This window comes from Oryctolagus cuniculus, chromosome 3 (genome assembly GCF_964237555.1).
Source record: "Oryctolagus cuniculus chromosome 3, mOryCun1.1, whole genome shotgun sequence".
In the NCBI taxonomy this organism is placed as follows: domain Eukaryota; kingdom Metazoa; phylum Chordata; class Mammalia; order Lagomorpha; family Leporidae; genus Oryctolagus; species Oryctolagus cuniculus.
Genome location: NC_091434.1, coordinates 43,177,011 through 43,199,361, shown reverse-complemented (window position 1 = coordinate 43,199,361; position 22,351 = coordinate 43,177,011). Strand labels below are relative to the sequence as shown.

The following is a 22,351-nucleotide window of genomic DNA, read 5'->3' as shown; positions in this document are numbered from 1 at the left end:
TTATGTCCTGCAACCTGCACCACAGCCCCACCCTCTACCTGCTGTGGATGTCAGGGGAGCCCACTGGGAGGGGGAAGAGCCCACAGTGGACACAAGCATTCAGGTCACAGAGACACTGGTTCCTATGGCGACTAGGGAACAGCACACAAAAGTTAAGAACACTGTGCCTTGCAGACTCCTGGAGCACTGAACCAAACACACTGGGTCCCAACGGAAGGGGCACAGAGAGTGAGGACCACTTTGCTTGTTCATTTATGCAGCAAATAGTCACTGTATGTCAACTATGTGCCAGGCACTGCACTGGGCATGGAGAGCTGCTCACTGTGACTTGTGCAGAAAGGACTCTCAGAAGGCCAAGCGTTCCAATGCCCACGTGTCAGCACCCCTGGGTGAGGGCAGGGATGCCAGCTCCGGTGACAGCAACAGCTAAGTCTCTGTCAGAAGCCAGGGAGAGGCAGGTGGGAGGATGTGGGCAGGGAGCAGGGCACTGTGGGTAAGCTGATGTGGGGTAGGGTGAGGGGAAAGTCAGACTGGTGGATTTCACACTAAAGTCTCAAGACCTCTTGTATCAGCTTTGCTACTCACATGTAGATCACAAAGAGCACAGCCTAAGGCCCGAGAGGAAGTTAATATGTCCCCTAAGGTGCAGGATGCTTGGCTGAATCAGAAATGATATTTGGGACAACTTGTCCTAAAAATGCTGACCAGGCACAGTGATGGTTGAAGCAAAGCTTACTATTTCAGAGAGTTTCCTGTGTGAAAACAGCATAACTGGAGGATGCATTAAAAGAACAACCTCTTCTCCACTAAAGGAAAGCCCACGTTACTTCCTCTTCACCCCAGATGAGAACCTGAGATGGGCAGGCAGGCACGCGTGGCCACCCGGAGAAGCAGAGGGGGACAAAGCCTCACGGGTGGCCCCTCGCTGTGAAGCTGAGCGGAAACTTACAGTGCGGCTTCCTTTTCCTTCAGCTCCCTGGCTCTTTCAAGTTCTTCTGAATTTTCATGAGCATTTCCTAAGATGGTCTTACTTCTCCGCATAAGGACAGAAAAATAATCGCAATTAGTTTTTTTTTTTTTTTTAATGGCAACATTGTTAACAGCTTTGGTACAATTATATCTCAATGTTTTTTTACCCAAAAGAAATAAGCACCAGCGATTGTCACTGAGGATATACATGGTTCTCTCCTAGGTCATCCAGTACATTGATTCTTTCCCAAGGAATCCAATGGAGAACCTGACTTTCCTAAAACCTCTACCTAGGTGTCACTGGCTAAGACACCAATTAATTTGCCCACCCTTCCTAACCTCCCCAAGTGAAAAACAGGTGACTTAGCATAAACGTTTCTCCTACTACAATCCCTGCACTTTCTGGTCAGGTTGGCATCTCATTTATCTAAGAACCAGGCCCTAATCACCCTTCATCCACCAGAACAATTCCTCACCACCCAGGATTCCTCTGCCACTTCCTAACAGATGAGGTACCCTTGTTCCCTCTCCCCTTCAAGTGTCCCTACTCTTTCCCATGTGAACAGGATAAAGCCTGGCATACAGTGCATGCGCACTAAATGCTGAATTAATAAGTTGCATGGCTATGGAATCTTGAGTGCTACATCTGACTTTATTATACAGTAATTATACTATTCACATAACAAAATACTTACATAAATAAACCTAAATATCAAGAGAAAAACAGTGTTTTTTCAAATCATGGATTGTAACCTGTTACTGAACTGTGAAATCAATTTAGTGAGCTGCAGTCAGCAACTTTTTAACGAAACTGAAGAACAACATCAGAATCACATAAATAAACATATGGTTTTCTGCATTTTTTACTTCTGTTTTACACACACATACAATGTACATATAAGAATGCGTGAACCATGGGTCATCATCTAAGATGTCTGGAGCCACTGCTCTATAAGAGAAGCAGTTAGCATGACCCAGAATCAATTCCACAGCCCTGGGCAGCCAATAATTCAACAGTCCTCCAAAGAATGTCAGATTTCAAATTAAAATAAATAAATAAAAAATTTTAAAAAGTATGTTTATAAAAGACCCTGCCTTCAGCCTTTGAGAATAATTTCATAAACTGAGGGGATAATGAAAATGATGGTGTATATCAAGATCAGTTACAGTGAATTTTGAGTGAACTGAAAACCTAGGCTTGACAGTTCCACTTGCATTCTACCCAAGCAATGGAGCCGCGAAGTTCTCGTTCAGCCGCATGCGGTAATCAAACGTGAAGCAAGCAGAATGGGAAAACCCAGGTTAGGGATGAAGCAGTTCTAACTCCTTTGGGTCTGAGTGAGAACCATTCTTCACTGGCAGTTTCTAGGATGCATGATGAGAAAAACACAGCAAGCCCCGCCCCACAGCCCTACCCCCAAGGGAAGCACGAGCAAGACTGTGGTTACTTTCTATCCATGTCTGATGCGGCTGCATAGTGCAGAGCTGTCCGACCCCAGTCGTCTGTTTCATTAACGTTGGCCCCTGTGGTCACTAACGTCTCAATACAGTGGAAATGACAATTCGCAGCTGCATAGTGCAAAGGGGTCCTGAAAAACAAGCAGTAATTTATTACTTCACTCAGCTGGGAAAGCAGACCTGTCATCAGCATTAGCAGTGGCAGTGACACTCCTAGGGGCATGCAAAGCTCTTCAGGTTGTATACCTTAAAATAAAAGGTTTCTGGGGGAAAAAAAGAAGTTAAGTAGCTGTTTGGGATGTCTGCATCTCCTACTGGAGTGTCTGATTTGAGTCCTGATTACTTGTTTTTCAATCCAACCTCCTGACAGTGTGCACCCTGGGAGATAGCAGATGATGGCTCAAGTGCCCGGGGCTTTGCCACCCTTGTGGGAAACTGGATATAGATCCTGGCTCCTGGCTTTAGCCTGGTCCAGTCTGGGCTGTTATGGGCATTTGGAGAGTAGACCAGTGGATGGAAGATACCTTTCTACATCTCTGTCTCTGTCTCCTGCACCTTTCAGATAAAATTAAAATTAATGGCTGGCGCCACGGCTCACTAGGCTAATCCTCTGCCTGCAGCGCCAGCACCCCGGGATCTAGTCCTGGTCGGGGTGCTGGATTCTGTCCTGGTTGCCCCTCTTCCAGGACAGCTCTCTGCTGTGGCCAGGAAGGCAGTGGAGGATGGCCCAAGTGCTTGGGCCCTGCACCCCATGGGAGACCAGGAGAAGCACCTGGCTCCTGGCTTTGGATCAGCGCGGTGCGCCGACCACAGTGGCCACTGGGGGGTGAACCAACGGTAAAGGAAGACCTTTCTTTCTGTCTCTGTCTCTCTCTCTCTCACTGTCCACTCTGCCTGTCGAAAAAAAATTAAAATTAATAATCATTTTTTTTTAAAAAAAAGCTCTTCAGTTCTCAGAATGTGTGGAGGTCAAGGGAGGCAACTTACTTTGATTATAAATTAGAAGTGAAGCTACCTCAGATCTACCCTTCCTTTCCATTCTAGGGTCTGTCCTGTTCAGGTCTACATTCCTGCATTTTTGGACCACTGCAAGGCCAGCCCCATTAAGACAATCTTTAAGCTCTAATCAAGCTTCCATCTAATTTCCAGCTGGTCTGGATAAAGACCTTGGTTTGTCCTACGGTACAATAACTACATAAGACCATTCTGTTCTAAACTTTTGGTCCTCTTCACTGAAAAGAGGCTTCATTCCTGAGTCTGGAAATGAAGACCTTTCCAAGCTGGTCCCTCTCTCCTTTTACAGAATCAGTCAATCTCTGTGTCTGTCTGTCTGTCTGTCTGTCTCTGTCTCCCAGATATGTGCCCATTAGCGTATCCAAGCTGGAATGACTTGATGTTCTCCAGCTCATGCGCATGCTCCCCTCCACCTCTGCCCATATTGGTTTCTTCCTGAGAATGCCCTTTCTGGAACCACTTCCACCCAGCCGAAACCCCAGTCATCCTTCACATTCCAAAACTCAGCTCTCTTTCTTTCTTTGTCTGGGTCTCTCTGGAGCTCTCATCACATACTGCCTTGACTTCAGCTATCAGTGTATTTCTAGATTAGAGGGAAGAACAATACACAGAATCAGAAGACCCAGGTTCTAGTCTGGGCAGATTTGCAAGGTGGAACAAATCACTTCCTTTCTCTAGGCCTAGGCTTCCTCAGCCTTATTTCAATGAGCTTTGAGCAGCTGTCTCCTAAGATCCTTTCTAGATCTAAAATTCTATGTACATGTGAAAACCAATTAGCTTTCCTGGGCTTAGATTTTTCATGTATTAAAAAGGATAACAGGCATCCCCATTATTTCAAACAGCTGCCCTGAGAAGCCAAGGAAGGCAATATTCAGAAGAGACAAACACTTTACAAAGAGCAAGACTGTCAAAATAGGAAACTTTTTTTGTATGACTTATTTTTATTTCTCAATTATTCTGGTGTTAGTAACCAATATCCACAGAATAACAATCACACAGAATACTAGAAAAGAAGGTAACCTTATTTCAAGCATTATTTATCAATTTTCATTTTGACTGCTTTACATTTTATAGTCAATTTATAGGCTCTCCTACTAGTTGACTTTCTCCTCTTTTGTCCAAAAGAAGGAAATTATAAGGTTTTTAAATATTGGATTGTTTATGTTTTAATTTACTGGACTGAATATTAATAGCTATCTACATGACAGGGCCCAAAGATGCAGGTAAAATGATACCACCCTTGTCCTTTGGAGGCCCACAGTGAAGAGGGGAGAGAGACAAGAAGACAGAGTCCTCAGAGACAGTGTGATGTGAGCTGCAGTCTTGGAGGATGTGGGATCTTGGGGGGCAGAGAAGAGGGGCACACACACGAGTGGCCAGGAGGTGTCACCCGACACAAATCGGGAAGATGCACAGATGTGGCCTTAGGGAGGTTGGGAAGAGAAAAAATTTGTAGCAACCCTAAAGAGTTAGGATGTATGTAGAAAGGAGGGATAGAGAGATAGTATGGAAAAAATAAATGCCGAATGATAGGGACAGGTTCTGAGAAACGTGTTGCTGGGTGGTTTTTTAATTGTGAAAATATCGAATGTACACAAATCTAGATGGTATAGCCTGTTACATACGTATAGTGTACAGGCCCATCATCATATATGCTGTTAATCATTGAACAAAACATCAATGAGTGGTATATAACTCGTGTGTGTGTGTGTGTGTGCGCGCGTGCGCATGCACACGTAAACCATATCCAGACAGCACCACAGCACAGCTGAGCTAAATAAAGGATCATGAAGGTAAATACGTTCTACGATCCATGATGGTGTATGTGTGTGTTTAACGTCTAAAATTTAACCCAAGGTTCTGGTTAGGAGGGCTGAAGTGTCCTACTCTGTGAAAAAGAGAATTTTATAAATGACACCCATGTAGGAGTTTTGTTTTTTAATTAAAAGAATAGAGACAAATGGCACATCTAAGTGGAGGCTCTGAGAGAAAATGTTTCCCTTGTGTCTTGTGCTTGCTTTATAGGCCTTCGCAAATTCAGGAAGAAATTTCCTTCTGAGAACAGAATCCCTCAGCCAGCTTCCCTGCTTCCAATTGCAACAACACATGATTTCTGAATGTACGACTCCCATCCGGAAATCACGGACGACACTGGAAGCCAAAGTCCCAGCCTACATACCTGCCACACTTGTCCTTCTTCTGGAAATCTGCTCCACTGCTCTGCAAGAGTTTTATACATTCCACATTACTGGAAAGACAAGGAAAACCCCATTAAAATGGGACATCACGTTGACTGGGCTATCTTCAAAAAGGCTGCTTTCTGTAGGGTTGCAGGTAAGATCAAGTGACAACTCCAGGTTTAGAAGTCTGCTAAGAAAACATAACCTGAATACATCACAGTCATAGTATAAGGAGCTAAAAAGTTCCTTTCTCAAAGCTAATGACAATAAAGTAAAGAACTTTTAATTTCATGACTAAGAAATTTAATGATGGGGCTGGCACTGTGGTGTAGCAGGTAAAGCTGATACCAGCAAAGCTGGCATCCCATTTAGGACCCAATTTGAGTCCTGCTTACTCCACATCTAATCCAGCTCCCTGCTAATGTGCCTGGGAAAGCAGGGGAAGATGGTCCAAGTCCTTGGGACCCATGTGGGAGACTGGGAAGAAACTTCTGTCTTCCGGTTTTGGACTGTGCCAGCTCCAGCCATCGTGGCTATTTGGGGAGTGAACCAGCGGTTGGAAGATCTCTCTTTCTCTGTCCCCCCCGTCACCCCATAAACTCTGCCTTTCAAATAAATAAATCTTAAAAAAGAGAAATTTAATGAGTGTTACATGATTAAACCTTCAACGATGTTTTCATCATTTATTCTAAAATTCTTTTTCAAAACCATCAAGAAATAATCACTATGTATATAATAATTTATGTAACCTTTAAACAATGATCCAGCGTGGAAAAGAACTACCTTTGATCACTGCAGAAATAATTCATCATGATAATCACTTTCAACCTTGGTACTCCTTAAAGGAAAATAAAATTGCTACAGTTCCCTGTCTGTAAAATATAGATAAATAGACGTGCAGAACCAAGGCTGAAAATGACGTCATGGAGCATAGTGATCTTCCAAAGCTGCCTTGTCATTTGTAGAAACAATACATCATGTTTACTAGAGAGAAAAGGACCCATTGAAATAAATTTGCCTCTTCAAGGACAAGTAACTAAATATTTATTTGAACAGGAGTTTCAGAAGAAAACCAGAGTGGTATGTTGCTACTTCCTGGATAGATCTGATATTTTTTAAAATGTGGGACTACATAGAGAAAACATCCTTCACTGTTCTAAACTTGGGATGCTGAGAAGTAGCCTAGAATTTATTTTTATTCCAAGTTTAAATTTAAAAAATCTCATTAAGACGAAGCTTCCTACTCAACATTTATCCCTTGTAGTCACCTTTCTCAGAGAATTATTGCTGTAAGAATTTTACTGACAAGTGTATGTTGGTGTAGCACGCCAGGTGACACAAAGTACCTGTCTATTTCTGAATGATGCCAATGCAGATCCAAGATGTGTGGCTCATGAAGCTCAGATATTTGGGGGGCTGGAGTGATGGAAAGGGTTTTACTCTCTAAAAAATTAAAAATTATGAATACAAAAGTAAGTATAAGACTTCAGCAGAGACCCATGTAAATAAGGGACCCTAAAGCCTCACAGTTAATCCACCTCTGTGGTGGTACTACAGCACTGCTGCTCCTTAAGGGTCAGGCAACTGGCTAAGGACCAATAACTCACTCCAACAAAATCATCCAAGAGACACCAATGGTCAATGTGTGACTATGCATCAATCATACACTGACCAGAGCTTTAATCTAATCATCGATAGCTGATGCAACATTTTCTTTATAACTAAGAAAAAATAAAGGAAAAAGAATGAGGCAAGGATTAAATCAGTTCATGCCTTTCCTTTGTTTTTTTTTTTTTTAACCTTTGTTCAGATTTAATTATTATAAAGATTCAAAAAATCAATTTTGAAACAAGGACAAAAATCTTTATAAGTGAACATGAACTAATTCAGTCTTGGATTCCCTTGATCATCATGTACCAACCAGCAGCAAAACAGGAAGAACAACAAATTTCAAATTGTTTTCATTTGGTTTATGGAGTCCAGTAGATACATATTCTGTAGACTGTAAGGGCGAGAGAAAAAGAAGAAAACAAAAGAAAAACTATTTGCTATATGAGGTGGGCTAACATATTTTCTTTGGAAGACCAAAATGCAATTATTCTGGAAATACAACATAGTGATATTTGATCTTTGGTAGAAATGATTCTTTCTGATTTTACTTAGGAAATTGTCTTTGGTTCACAGACAACGTAGGTCAATTAAGACATATTAGTAAGTCATGAAACAACTGAAATTGCCAGCTACTCACCCTCCTGCAGCAGCAGCATGAAGGCACGTTCTTCCAAATTTATCTGGGGTATCTATTTCAAAGCCTGCAGACAGCACGTGCTCATTACTAAACAAGGACACTATGCTATACTTTTGTCCTAGTTAAACCACAAGAAACATTGCAGAGACAGAAAAATCAGTTAGTAGAAAAACCAGAACGCAAGCAATTGTAGTCAGAAAGAGGTTGTCATGGAAACGAACGGAAACTGCTCAAGCTTGGCAATTTTATAGGAAGAACCATGAACTCAAGAAGGATTTATTTTCCTATTCAGCCCTGGATGAAGCACAAGCCCACTGTTCAATCCCGGGATAGAAATTTATGAAACCAATTTGAGATAAGTAGGGCAACAGGCAGGCAGAGAGAACACATGGAGACAACGTGGAAGGAAAAGGCATCACCCTAACATGCTGGGGTAGATATTTCCTTCAGTGTATCCCAATCTTCCAGCTGGTTTAAGATTTGGGAAACATGCTTTCATGCAGATTATTTTCAAGCATGCTAAGAGCAGGGACAGCAGAATCATCCCTAGGTAAAGTATCAAAGGGGGAAAAACAGCCTCTGGGCTACCTGACGAATTAATTAATAAATAATCTTTGCCTTACAGGCATCTATCACTTTGGAAAGCCCAAGGAACTTCTTAATATATGGAGGCTGAAAAAAGTGGTGATAAGAAAGAATAGCAAAGCCCTACACCAGAGAGAATCCCTTGGTCTCAAGGAATTCTTCACATTAAAAAAATAAATATTAAACCTAGTTGGACAGGCTCAGCCACAGTGAATTTTTTCCATGTCCAGGGAGAGAGAAAGTAACACGGCATTTTCTACCAGGAAAATGTAGAGGATTTGGCCTTTTCTCTTTGTTGAAAAATATTGTGGTAAGCCACCATTTAAAGCCTCAAAGATGACTGCTTTCAGGACTTAACTTCTCTAAGCCCTGGCCATCCCTACCTGTCTCACCCTGGATCCCCCAAGATTTAACTTGAAAATCAGACAAGATTCTGAAATCCAAACGGCTTCAACCCAAGGATGGCGGGCAGCTATCACAGGCAGTTAACTGTGGGACACGCCCCATGCCGCCCCGTCAGACAGTAACACAGAGCAGAGGCAGCCACTCGCTCCGACCGGACACCTGCAGCCATGTGACTCATGGACAGGACACACTAAGCCTCATCCCCGGAACAGACGTACTTACCTGACGATAACAACTTCCTGCAGCAGTCAGAGTGAGCATTTAGGGCAGCTAAATGTAAAGGGAACATGCTATGGATTCCACATCTGGGGATGAAAAACAAAACAAAACCAGAGTAGCTCACGGTAACAGATCTCAGGATACATACAAGAGGACAATTGCCTTTCTAGAAGTTCTCTGATGAAAATGAAGGATACCCCACATAGGGACTCTTGGCTGAAATGATTTTGTAATTCTTCCAGTCAATAAACAATAATGCAATCATTTTCAACCTTAAAATAAAATCTTAGAGCTAAATCAGAATTAAAAGGCATAACCCTAGGCATGTATTTTTTTAAAGAAAAATCTATTTCACATAACCAGGACTCTTTAAAATTTATTCCCCTCTATTTTACTTTGTTTATCAACTGTGCATCTCATTCATTCATGCAGTCACTTATTCACGCATCTAGGCAACACTTTCTAACCAGACTCTATGCTAAGCCCCAGAAATTCCCATGCTGAGCACGACAAACTGTCATATTGGAAAAGCAACCGGTTTCATTCCTTGATTTGATAAACAAATACTTAAAATGGGCCTACTATGTGCCAAGCACTTTACTAAGACTTAACAATGGTTATATTTTTTAAAATAAAATTTTGGATAAGAATAAAAATTGTTAGGGATGGATTGTAGCACAATGGGCTAAGCTGCCACTGTGACACCAGCATCACATATGAGTGCCAGTTTGATTCCTGGCTGCTCTATTTCAGATCCAGCTCCCTGCTAATGCACCTGGGAAAGCAGCAGCAAATGGCCCAAGTACTTGAGTTCCTGCTGCGCATGAGGGAGACATGGATGGAGTTCTGGACTTGTAGCTTCAAGATGGACCAGCCCCAGCTATGTTGGCCATTTGGGGGAGTGAACCAGTAGATGGAAGATCTCTCTTTCCCTCTCTCTCTGTCTCTCCCTCTGTCTTTCAAATAAATAAATCTTCAAAAAAAAAAAAAAAAAAAGAAAGAAAACCTAACATTTACCTTTTGCAGGTGAGATGTCATCTTCCTAATAGACTTTTATGTTGCACATTAACACACATTACAACACCAGTCACAAAAACACAGGTAGAAGTAATAAACATTACTTTGCATACATTTTATAAACCTAGAATAGCATATGTCCCTAACAGTATTATGGGAAGAATCTAGAGGAGGACATCTTGAGCCGACCCCACCCCCAACCACAATGCAGTCTCGGGGGACAGGCAGTCTTCTGATGGCAGCACTTTCGGCCTTCAGAGAGAAACCCTCCTTGTTTCCCCATCCCTCTCCTGGAACAAGGACCCAAGAGCGTGTGCAGAATTTTAGTTCATAACAAACAGCATCACTGAGTGATTCCTGTATGTGTCTAACCATTTAGAATGTTAGTGATCATTTCTGATAACATCGCATTGGAATCAAATAATACAGCTCAGATTCCAAAAATCCTCTCTGCGTAACACAAACAAGTATGGGACTCCAGTTATACTCTGCAGCATTAACTGCCTAAGCTGCTTCTCTGGCACAAAGTGGCCTGTTTCAGATTCCATGCTTCATAAAGAAACATATATGATTTGAATTCACGGGATACATGAAATGTGTAAACTATCTCAAAAGTGATTATGCTGAACACGTGAATGTGAATGTGTGGAAGTTTATACATAGTCACACATTTCCTGGTGTTCATGTTTTTGTAAAATCCAAGTTGGTCAGCGATCAGCCACCACTCTCTTTCCATGATAAGTTCTTTGTGTTTATTGGTGGTTTTGTTCAGCCTTCCCTCTGTTGGTTTTCTTGCCCTATATGGAGATTTCCCTCGCAGTGTATATAATAGCTAGCATCCATCAAGAGATGCAATTTGCCCGTCTTCCGGGCAGTGTCGTGTGGAGAACTGCTTGTAATTGCCTCTCTCATCATTTACAAAAAAAAAATCTGAAAAGCAATTACATCAGTGACGACCTTGACACTCATGAAAGGAAGAGGGGGCCGGGGGCTGGGAGAGAAGCTGTTCTATTTATACTATTAGTCATATTGTTCCCTCTTGATGTGAAAGAAATATGCTATTTAAAAAAAAGTATCAAAACTCCTATGTGCACTTTTAAGCTATTGTGATTTTATCTAACCATTTTAAATACATATATACACACATATATGTGTGTCTCTATACATACAACATCTATTTTATAAGGATACATAAAATATGTTCTATGTAAAATAATGCAAGCAAATTAATTAGAGAAAATAGCATCAAACTCTATATGAAAACAACTGAAAAAAAACAAAATGTGTGATAGGATAACTGTAATAATACTGTAACACATGTATCCCAATAATGTATTCACTGTCAATACTTCTAATCAACCTTACCATTAACACCCCCATTTTTAGATAATTCAACACAATTTACATGAACTAATTATTTCATTTTTTCACTGCTAATTATAAACCACAGAAGAGAGAACTCTTCTAATTCACAATGTCTAATAAAATTGCTTGATATATTTTTAATTCCATGGTCAATGAAAGGTTATCATCTCAGTGTGGATTCTGAAAGTGCACTCCTGTAAAATCAAGGACTATTGGTCTTTGAACTTGAGTATGATACTCTATGGTTCAAACAGTAAAAATAAGTATCAAGTCAGAATTGAAAAGAAAAGCAGAATCCAGAATCTTGGAATCATTACAGGAATGATTTGTGCATTTCAAAAAATTACTCTTACTATTTTTTATTGTTATGAAATAAGACTGCTTAGAAAGAAAGGATTACGCCTTTAGCAGGAAAGTTACGAATTGGCTGGCTGAATCGAAGAAGAGCATCATTCTTATTTCATCAGATATACAGCAAGGAAGATAAGAATAAAGATGCCAAGTAACCTCAAGCTAACAACATATAAATAACAGGAAGAAGAGCAATTCCAGTTAGACTGTCACATTTCTTTGACCAGTCATTAGCTTAATGGAACACATTCGTATTAGCTGTTGCTAATTCAGCTGTTAGCTGGCATCGCCTACCCAGTTATTGCAGAATAAATGTCTGAAAGACTGCCCTTGTGAGCTACCGGAGGTGAAGAGAGGGTCTTTGCATCACTAGACTATCAGTTCTTTCAGGCTTGCCCCTGGCATCTGGAAGACATGCCCACCCTTTCCTACACCCAGTCTTTTCTAGAGCTTTCCCTCCGGGCTGTGTGGTAAGGACACTGTGATTAAGATAATGGGGTCAGAGACATTGGGACCCAGTCGTACTTTTCCCACCTGCTAGCTATTTGATCTTTGGCAAGTACATAATGGTTCCCTCCTCCAGAAAATAAAGGTAATTTTAGTGTACATATCAGAGAGCAACTGTGAGGTCTCATTGAGATAATGGATGCAAAGTGCTAAACAGTGCACATGGCACTTGGTAAGCTTTTACCATACATGTTAGTGTCATTATTATTAGCCTTGCAATTATTATTAGTTTAGTAAGCATCAATCTGTGAGTTTTTGATGTTATAATTAGATTATGCTCCCTTAAAATCAGGAATGTGGGGGCAGCGCTGTGGCACAGCGGGTTAAGCCACCGCCTGCAGTGCCTGCATCCCATGTGGCCGCCGGTTCTAGTCCTGGCTGCTCCACTTCTGATCCAGCTCTCTGCTATGGCCTGGGAAAGCAGTAGAAGATGGCCCAAGTCCTTGGGCTTCTGCACCCATGTGGGAGACTCAGAAGAAACTCCTGGCTCCTAGCTTCGTATTGGCACAGCTCCGGCCACTGCAGCCAATTGGGGAGTGAACCAACAGATGGAAGACCTCTCTCTCTGCCTCTCCTCTCTACGTAACTCTGACTTTCAAACAAATAAATTAATCTTTTTTAAAAAAATCAGGAATGAAATTTCTTAAACACCAAAAATGAGTTGTGATCAGCTAGCATTTCTTTATTTTCCCATGTCCTTTACAGTAATAACTTTCTCATAACTCTCCAAGGGTCGTGGACTAGTTTAGTTATGCCTCCTGAATAGGAAAGACAAAAACATTTCTATAATTTAGAATGGAATGATTTTTATGATTCTTATCTGAATTATTAGCCCAAATTAAAAAACCCATTTCTTAAAGATTTTTGTCTATGCCATTTGTTACATACCCCTAAGTTACAGGCATTTGTGTACAACTGACAACCATGAGACCAGATCCGTGCTATCTGCAACTCACAAACATTTCCAGTGGTTTCTTTTGAATCAAGTTCAAATACTGCAAGGCAGTTTGAAAGGCTCCTTCCAGTTCTGGCCGTTGCCTAATGAGCGTATACTGTAGCAATGCTCAACTTCGCCCCAGGCTCTGTCCTGCCCCTAGGCTTTCGTACATGCAATCTCTGCACCTGCCCCTCTCTTATCCTTCTCCCCTGCTGCCCAAAAACAGTTCTTGACTCAGTCGGTGCATTCCTTGCTGTCACTGGAAATACCTTTGGGCTCTCAAGAGTTCTCTGTGAAAATTTTTCAACTCTCTTTGCTTTTCAATGATACGATACCCTAAAATAATCGGTATGAAGGTATATTTTGGATTATCAGAATGAGCCTTTACACCCCTTAAACCCCTGCCAAATTTTAGTAGCCTTGTTAGTATTCGGGTTCACAATATTGCTCGTGTAGTACTGGAATAGGCCAACAGGAAAAGAAGAAAGATGGACTTAATAGAGAAATGATAGGTATGAGCCTGGAGAAGGCCAATGATGATGCAGTATGAAGTAGTTTGTATGGAGTAGTTTGAATGAGGGTCTCTGCACTGTGTCAAGTCCACTGCCCTGCCTCTCTGTGGAGCCATGCAGAACCTGCTTTCTCGTGTTTTACATTGAACTCTACAGACAGCACTTTCACTGACAGGACCATAATCTTATGCAAATGGAGATCTACCTTGGGCAAAATATGAAATGTATATCATCTGTTATGTAGAGGGCAGCAAGCCACCTGCTCAAGAGCTGGGGCTCAGACGTGGGAAGTCTCACTTGCGCCCCTCACTAGTTCTGTGGCCCCAGGCAGGCAGCTGACCTTTCTGTGCCTCATTGATTCATCTGTAAGACAGGGATATCACAGTCCTTACCCTGTTGGGTTGCTGTGAAAGTTAAATGCAACCCTTCAGAGCAGTGCCTAGCACAGGTATGCATTCATGAGCATTGGCTACTACTGTTAAACTGCAGTTTACATAAACATTGTTGGTTTCTGTTTGCATGTACTTTTTAAAATGTACTGACACGTTACTGTCAAAATCATAAAAAGTTTATAAACCTGGGCCTATGTTTATATATATTCAAGGAATAATATAATAAAAATAAATCTATAACGAGGATGCATGACTCTCAGAACTATGACCTAACTAACTGCCACTCGCTCTTTGGTCTTGGTTAACCATGGCTTCTTTTAGGTCTTCCCTGGCCTTGCCGGAAGAGTTCAATATCCCAGACATGTTTCATCATATCCCATAGCACCCAGAAATTGCTCTGGTATCACATTAGCATACAGAATTGTGACTGCTTATTTAATTCTTGCCCTCAGTAGGTTATAAATTCCCTGCAGGCAGGGACCTGGACTACCCCAGAACCTGGCACCCTGGGTGACATTTTACAGGCCCTTGATAAATATTTAACAAGTGCATGAATGTCAGAGCCTGTTATCTGCATAACTAGAATGTTTCTAACGCTGTTGCAGTTGAGGCAGGAAAAAAAAAAACTGTGTGCATAATTGGTAAGGTAGAAAGTAGATGAAAATCCTAAAGACAAATATCACAAACCTAACAAAGAAAAATCAAAGTGCTCTCAACTTAAGTTCAGAGAAGCAGAAAGAATAACAGAGAATATCCTCCTCATCAAAAACTCTCAATAACATTCAAAGAAATTCATGAGAAAGTAACGACAAAGCTTGTCATGTGGAGATTTTTAAAAACATTTGGTCATGATGTTTATTAATAAAGATGGGTTATTTTAATAAATGTCATGTGTTTACTTAGAGAAGGAAAGGTCCAATTTTATCCTTTTTAATAAGTTATGCTATTTAAACCTATAAGGGACCCAGAGAACAGCAATTTCCTGCAGGGCTTTTAGAAAATTTAATCTCTCTAATTCTGGTATTTCCCCCTCATGTGGTTTCCCTCCTCCCATACACACACACCCACGCAACCACAGTCACTGCAGGTGGCAGATCTTATCCCCAGATACGCTGTGACAAAAGGAAGCCCATGTGGCTTATTAAGCCTGAAACAATGATTGCTTCATCCGGATCCCTGGGCTGCAGCACCGCCAACAGAAAGAAGGGTGACTGGAACAACAAAGCCATTTCTAAGGCATATTTGCTACATGGTGTGTTTGCATAAGTTAAAATCAAAACAACTACAAGGGAATAAACTCTATACTTAATGAATTAAATGGGGCATAAGGGGAGGAATTTTTAACTGTTGGGCCCAGTTTATGTTTTTACCCCTAAAATGGACTCAAGTCTGGAAGAAAATCAGAAATTTGTAGTTGTTTGACTAAAATCCCCCCAAGTAATTTAGAGTTAAAACAAAATATGACTGAAAATATCATAGGGCTGGCGCCGTGGCTCACTTGGTTAATCATCCACCTGCGGTGCCGGCATCTCATATGGGCGCCGGGTTCTAATCCCGGCTGCTCCTCTTCCAGTCCAGCTCTCTGCTGTGGCCCAGGAAGGCAGTAGAGGATGGCCCAAGTGCTTGGGCCCCTGCACCCGTGTCAGAGACCAGGAAGAAGCACCTGACTCCTTGCTTCTGATCAGCGTAGCTCCAGCCATAGTGGCCACTGGGGGGTGAACCAACGGAAGGAAGACCTTTCTCTCTGTCTCTCTGTCTCTCTCTCTCACTGTCTAACTCTATCTGTCAAATAAAAAAACAAAAGTATCACTGAAACACAAGACAGGTAAAGTCGGCTTGTGCCTGGATATTTTACCTCTGCTCAGCTAACACTGAGCATTTTCCACCTCTGGCTTCGGGCAGCTCCAGTGGGGTGGGAACTCCAGAACCTGGGGCAATCCTGCAGAGTCTGAGGCTAGACCCTTCCCACGAAACTGAGCTGCTTCTTTTAACTTACACAGCTCAATGAGGGAGGTCTTTCGGCTCGAAGCAGATTCTTGTCTCTCCTGAGAAGACACACACAACTGCTAGTACTATTTGTCAGCAGCACCCTCCTCTGCCAGCCCTCGGCCTCGGCCTCATCTTTTCTTTCCTGGACGTTTGCAAGAGGCTGCCAGGAATTTCCAGCCTGGACAGTCGCCAGCATGTCTGGATGGCTCTCAGAGCAATCTTTCTACACACAAATAGGATCATTAGACGCAACCTATCCCAAACCCACTAACAATTCTTTAATAGCTTCCGAGTGCCTCAGAATGGAATCCATTCCTTGGCAGGACATTTAAGGTCCCTGGAAATGCGGCTCTTCCTGCCTTTCCACCTCATTTCTTTTCACTCCCCCATCCACATCAGAAGACCCAACTTTAAGAATCTGCTTTCAACGCGTTGACATGCTTGTGTCTCCTCAATGCTGTTTACTCTTCCTGGGATGTCCTCCCTTGCTTTACCCTCTTTCTAACTTATAATTCTGTCCACCTGGCAAACGCCTACCCAGATCTCCTTTTGCTGAGATGTCACCTCATTTGGAGGATCCCAAAATTCAGTGTTTTTCTGGCTCTGTTCTGACAGGTTTGTCCACAAACTCCATCATAACAATCCTTAACAATACTTCAGCCATCTCCTCTTGTTATCTTAACTACTAGACAGGGAGCCCAGAAGGTCACTGCAACTCGGTAAAACTCAATGTTGTACTGATGAAGATAAATGACTAGGAACCTGTCGGAGTGTTCCATATCACTGACTTCAGGCCCAGAATACTCGATCTCCAGTGACTCTGCTTTAAAACATGATTTCAGCACAGCTTCCCTGGGCCATTTAAATTTTGGCTCATTCTAGAGCAAGACATTCAATTCTGTTGTACAATATTTGACAGACAAGACAGAATTCCTAATATATACTTCCCTCCTATGATTCTTCTAAAAGTTTAGTTATTGGTACCCATAGTATCTGTAATCAAGGCTAAATTCTTTATTCAGGCATTCAAGGCCCTCTTTACTGTGGTTCTACTACATATTGTTAAGTAATAAGACAATAGTTAACACATATTGATAGCTTTTTGTTTTAGCTACTGTTCAAAGAGATGTTAACATGTATTATCTTTTTAATAACCTTAGCAGAAATATTTATAGCTCATACTCCTACAGATCTTACCATGTACCAGAAAGCTTTACAAGTAATTAAGTCATTAAGTTCATAAGAAGTCTACGGATAGGTACTGCTAGTACTCCCTTTTTTTCAAATGAGGAAACCAAAGAACAGAGGGACTGAACCACGGGCTCACCGTCATACAGCCCACAGGTGAGGTAGCTTGGATTGGAGCTGAGCACAAGGAGTGCCCACCAAAACTTGGGCTCCGAACCACAATATCCTGCCTCTGAGCAGGACAGAGATTTCACATCCCTCTGCTCTGACCGGCTCTCCCCTGAGGTGCACCGTTGTCCTCTTTTCTCTCCTGCTTGGGATGTCTGCCACCTTCTGCTGTGCTCTATTCTCATTTTCCAAAGCCCACATAAAGCTTACCTCCCTGAAGCCTTTGCAGAAAACGTCAGGCACCTCTGGGCTTGCTCCTTCCTGTCAACACTACATGGCGCATTTTGTCTACACTGAACATTCTACCCCTTAAGTCCTGTTTTCTTAAGAACTTAATGATAAACTTGCATGGTTATTCATCTTAGGTAGCCTTGGGCTTCCCCCAAAATTATGAGCTTCTTGAAAATATCACCCAGGTAAATTACTTCTGAAGTTACCCCTTAGCACCCCGCATTGTGACAGATCCATGTGTATGATTTATATATTTTTGCTGAAATGTAAAATGAAGTCAGGTCGCTCTTTCCCATGTAGTAGCAGATTTACTCAATAGTACCCTATAAGCATATCATCAAAACTGAGCAAGCACTCTGAATAAATCCCGAATTTGCCCAATTATTTTTTTCCTATCAAACTAATATTGAGCATTGGAAATAACAGAAGAATGTTATAAAACAGAGTAAGAAATAAAGTTCGTCCCTTAATTAAAACCACTAGAACAGACCTCATTCTGATGTAGGTAAAAATAAAATTGGTTCTTTGCAAATGTCATTAAGGGTCACTCAATTTATTTCAAATTTAATTTGTGTTTTGTATAATGATCCAGATCCACCTTAATCGGGACAAATGGGAACTATCTACCACATGGCAAAGTCCCTTTGGCAGAATTCCCACATGTGGCAATTATTCCACTGTATTTTTGCAGCAACCTACTTGGCTGTGTCAGCTCCGCTGGTTATTAGGGTGTTAATCAAAAGCTCATGACCGTATCTTGCAGCCACATGGAGAGGAGTGTTGCCATCCTTATCCACACAGTCAATTTCACCTCCTGCAAGAGACATTGTAATATAGGATAACACAAAAGGATTCAGGATTCAGATTCTGGGTTCTATGCTCATAACTCATACTGAACAAATGTTGATTTCTTTTCTAATCCAGTGTGCATCTCCGCTCTGAAGTACAAACATGTTTTTTTAAGGGAACAAATCACCATCTGAAGCAGTGGTAGTATATCTGCATAGAAGAAAGTCTACAGAAATGCCTTTGAAAAGTCTTCGTATGCTGTCTTCTTTAAGGATCTAAAATCTACGACCAGTTTCCTCCTCTGCACGAGCAATGTAATCAAATTCCATAAGATGTAACTCCAAAGGCACAATTTTCATTTTACCTGCTGAATTAAAGACCTATGAAAATACCATGCTAAAGCATAAGAACCAAAGAGAATAGAACATTCAGGAAAAGATTTTATGTAGTTTGATTATCTAGCTTAAAATACGGTGAGTGAAATGAGAAACATTTCATACAAACTGAAAATGCCTATATTTATAAAAGTTAGCATATTATTCACTCACAGTTCTTTTAATATAGTATTTTCATCTTGTTTTATTTTGCCTTCTTTCCCCCTAAGTTTTTCTTTCTTTCTCTCCTCTGGGCATGTGCTTTATAAGCATAGTTGGTTTGTTTACTCATTAATCTGAAGAGCTATGTAAAAATAAGTTAGACATCACATTTTTCCCCTAAGTTTGTTTCTCCTAATAACAAAAACATTCTCATAATCACAATCCTATCAACATACCCAAGAGACTGAACACTGATGTAACAATCTTATGTCATATACAGTTCACATTTCAGTTTTTCCAGTTGTCCCCAAAATGCACTTTATCTTTTGAAAATCTGTGATCCCATCAAATATTCTGATCTCATTTGGTTGTCCTATCTTTTTAGATTCCATAATCTAAAACAACCCCCCTTCTGTTACTTATTTTCCTAGGTCTCTCAAAGATTGATGCCAATCCAGGAGTTCTTTAGTCTACCCTGCATTCTGGAGTTGTCTGATAGCTTCTTCATTATTAGGTTCAGTCTAAACAATTTGAGAAGAGCATCCCAGAACTCAGGTGTACTTTCCACTGCATTACCTTAGGGCACTAACGGGTTGACTTTCTGCATTACTGAATGATGCAAGTTTGATTTCTTACAATGGGTACAGAGTTTCAGATTGGGAACATGGAAAATTTCTGGCCATGGAGAGTAGTAAAGTTTGTAGAATAACATGAATGTACTTACTACCACTAACTATATACTTAGAATGATCAAAATTATAAATCTAATGTATCTTCACCACTACCAAAGGAAAAAAGAAAGATCTGTGTATCCCTGGTGGCAGCAAATGGCAGCTCAAGTACCTGGGTATCTGCCACCTTCCCACGTAGGTGACCTGAACGGAGTTCTGGACTCCTGGAGTAGGCCTGGCTCAGACCTGGCTGCTGCAGGTGTCTGAGGAATGAACCAGCTGATAGAAAATCTGTGCTTCTTTCAAATACATTGAAACAAAGTCTGATTGTTTGATTAAAGTAATGCCTGCCATCATATTCTCATGCAAAAGTGTCTTCTCCTCTTGATAATTAATGAACAATTTGTGCGATGACTCTGAGAGGGTGTGAGTATTCTATTTCCCAACAAACTTTACAGTAACGATATAAGCATTTTCTGGGGGTACTTTTTCAAAAGTGACACAAATCCTTTATTTTGTGTGCTTTCATAAGAATACCTTTTAAAAAATTGTGGGAAAACTGTTACTAAAAGATATCTTTTTTTTTTTTTTTTTTTTTTTTTTGGACAGGCAGAGTGGACAGGGAGAGAGAGAGAGAGACAGAGAGAAAGGTCTTCCTTTTCCGTTGGTTCACCCTCCAATGGCTGCTGTGGCCGGCGAACCGCACCAATCCTAAGCCAGGAGCCAGGTGCCTCTCCTGGTCTCCCATGTGGGTGCAGGGCCCTAGCACTTGGGCCATCCTCCACGGCCTTCCTGGGCCACAGCAGAGAGCTGGCCTGGAAGAGGAGCAACCAGGACAGAACCTGGTATGCCAGTGCCGCAGGCAGAGAATTAGCCTAGTGACCCGCGGCGCTGGCCCTAAAAGATATCATTTCAGTATGAAAAAAATCTATGTATAGTTTATAATATGCATTTCTATGAACTTTTTGAAGGCCCTCCATATTATCAATCTGATATGTAGTTAGGGTCACTTGATTTTGTTTCCAAAACTTTATTTTTTTTTAATTTTTTTTTTGACAGGCAGAGTGGACAGTGAGAGACAGAGACAGAGAGAAAGGTCTTCCTTTGCCGTTAGTTCACCCTCCAATGGCCGCCACGGCTGGTGCGCTGCGGCCAGCGCATCGCGCTAATCCGATGGCAGGAGCCAGGTGCTTCTCCTGGTCTCCCATGGGGTGCAGGGCCCAAGCACTTGGGCCATCCTCCACTGCACTCCCTGGCCACAGCAGAGAGCTGGCCTGGAAGAGGAGCAATAGGGACAGAATCCGGCGCCCCAACCAGGACTAGAACCCGGTGTGTGGGCGCCGCAAGGCGGAGGATTAGCCTAGTGAGCCGTGGTGCCGGCCTGTTTCCAAAACTTTGATGGAGCTTTAATTGTGTTAACTGCATTAATATGTAAAACATTTACAGGTTTCAAAAGTCATTTTTTTTTTTTTTGACAGGCAGAGTTGGACAGTGAGAGAAAGAGACAGAGAGAGAAGTCTTCCTTTTTCCGTTGGTTAACCCCCCAAGTGGCTGCCACGGCCGGCGCACTGCGGCCAGCGTGCTGTGCCGATCCGAAGCCAGGAGCCAGGTGCCTCTTCCTGGTCTCCCATGGGGTGCAGGGCCCAAGCACTTGGGCCATCCTCCACTGCACTCCCAGGCCACAGCAGAGAGCTGGCCTGGAAGAGGAGCAATCGGGACAGAATCCGGCGCCACAACCGGGACTAGAACCTGGGGTGCCAGCACTGCAGGTGGAGGATTAGCCTAGTGAGCCGCGGCGCCGGCCCTCAAAAGTCATTTTTTTAAAGATTTATTTATTTATTTGAAGGCAGAGTTACAGAGTGGCAGAGAGAGAGAGAGAGCTCTTCCATCTGTTGGTTCACTCCCCAGTTGGCCGCAACAGCCAGAGCTACACCAATCCAAAGCCAGGAGCCAGGAGCTTCCTCCAGGTCTCCCACGCAGGTGCAGAGGCTCAAGGACTCGGGCCATCTTCCACTGCTTTCCCAGGCCACAGCAGAGAGCTGGATTGGAAGTAGAGCAGTGTGGACTTGAACCGATGCCCATATGGGATGCCGGCACTGCAGATAGTGGCTTTACCCGCTACACCACAGTGCCGCGGCTCCCAAAAGTAATATTTTTAAAAGCTTTTCATCCTCATTCCTATCCTTTCCACTTCCTCCTCACTCACATCTATAGTAATAATCTTCATAAGTTTTAGCTTATGTTGCTAGTTAAAAAATGCTTTTTTCCTCAGGTCACAATACTTTCTGGAACTCCCTCCTGGAGATCGTATCTTGAAAGTTTCTGCACTGTTTTACTGTCTCCTGTGAGTGAACATTTAGGTATAAATAACATCTCATCATCAGTAGGAAAGTAGCAGTGACCACCTCACGCGTATGCTATTGTACATTTGCCAGCTGGATTAGGTCCCAGGGTAACTGGATGCGTAGTTCTGGGAGATTTTGCCACATGTCCCCTGTTGAGCACTGTGCGGTTCCCCACTCCGGCCAGCACCGAACGGCAGTGTCTTTTCCCCACGGCCCTGCCAGGCTTTTGCTTCCCTGCCCTCTGAAGGGGGAGAACTGCTATCTCAGGGCCATTT

The 22,351-nt window shown here is 42.2% G+C and overlaps 1 protein-coding gene across 10 annotated transcripts in view; it reads right to left on the bottom strand.

Moving 5' to 3' along the window:
• ANKRD44 (ankyrin repeat domain 44) overlaps positions 1-22,351 on the bottom strand; it is a 368,927-nt gene that overhangs the window by 109,662 nt on the left and 236,914 nt on the right. For 4 of the 10 annotated variants that reach the window (XM_051849303.2, XM_070070443.1, XM_051849305.2 and 1 more), the window contains exons 10-15: positions 18,435-18,549; positions 9,082-9,164; positions 7,870-7,987; positions 5,621-5,689; positions 2,418-2,558; positions 950-1,033 (exon numbers count right to left, since the gene is read on the bottom strand). In XM_051849303.2, coding sequence (XP_051705263.1) covers positions 950-1,033; positions 2,418-2,558; positions 5,621-5,689; positions 7,870-7,987; positions 9,082-9,164; positions 18,435-18,549 — 610 coding nt within the window. The remainder of the gene's footprint in view (positions 1-949; positions 1,034-2,417; positions 2,559-5,620; positions 5,690-7,869; positions 7,988-9,081; positions 9,165-18,434; positions 18,550-22,351) is intronic. The other 6 variants (XM_051849306.2, XM_070070444.1, XM_051849304.2 and 3 more) reach the window with 2 other exon arrangements.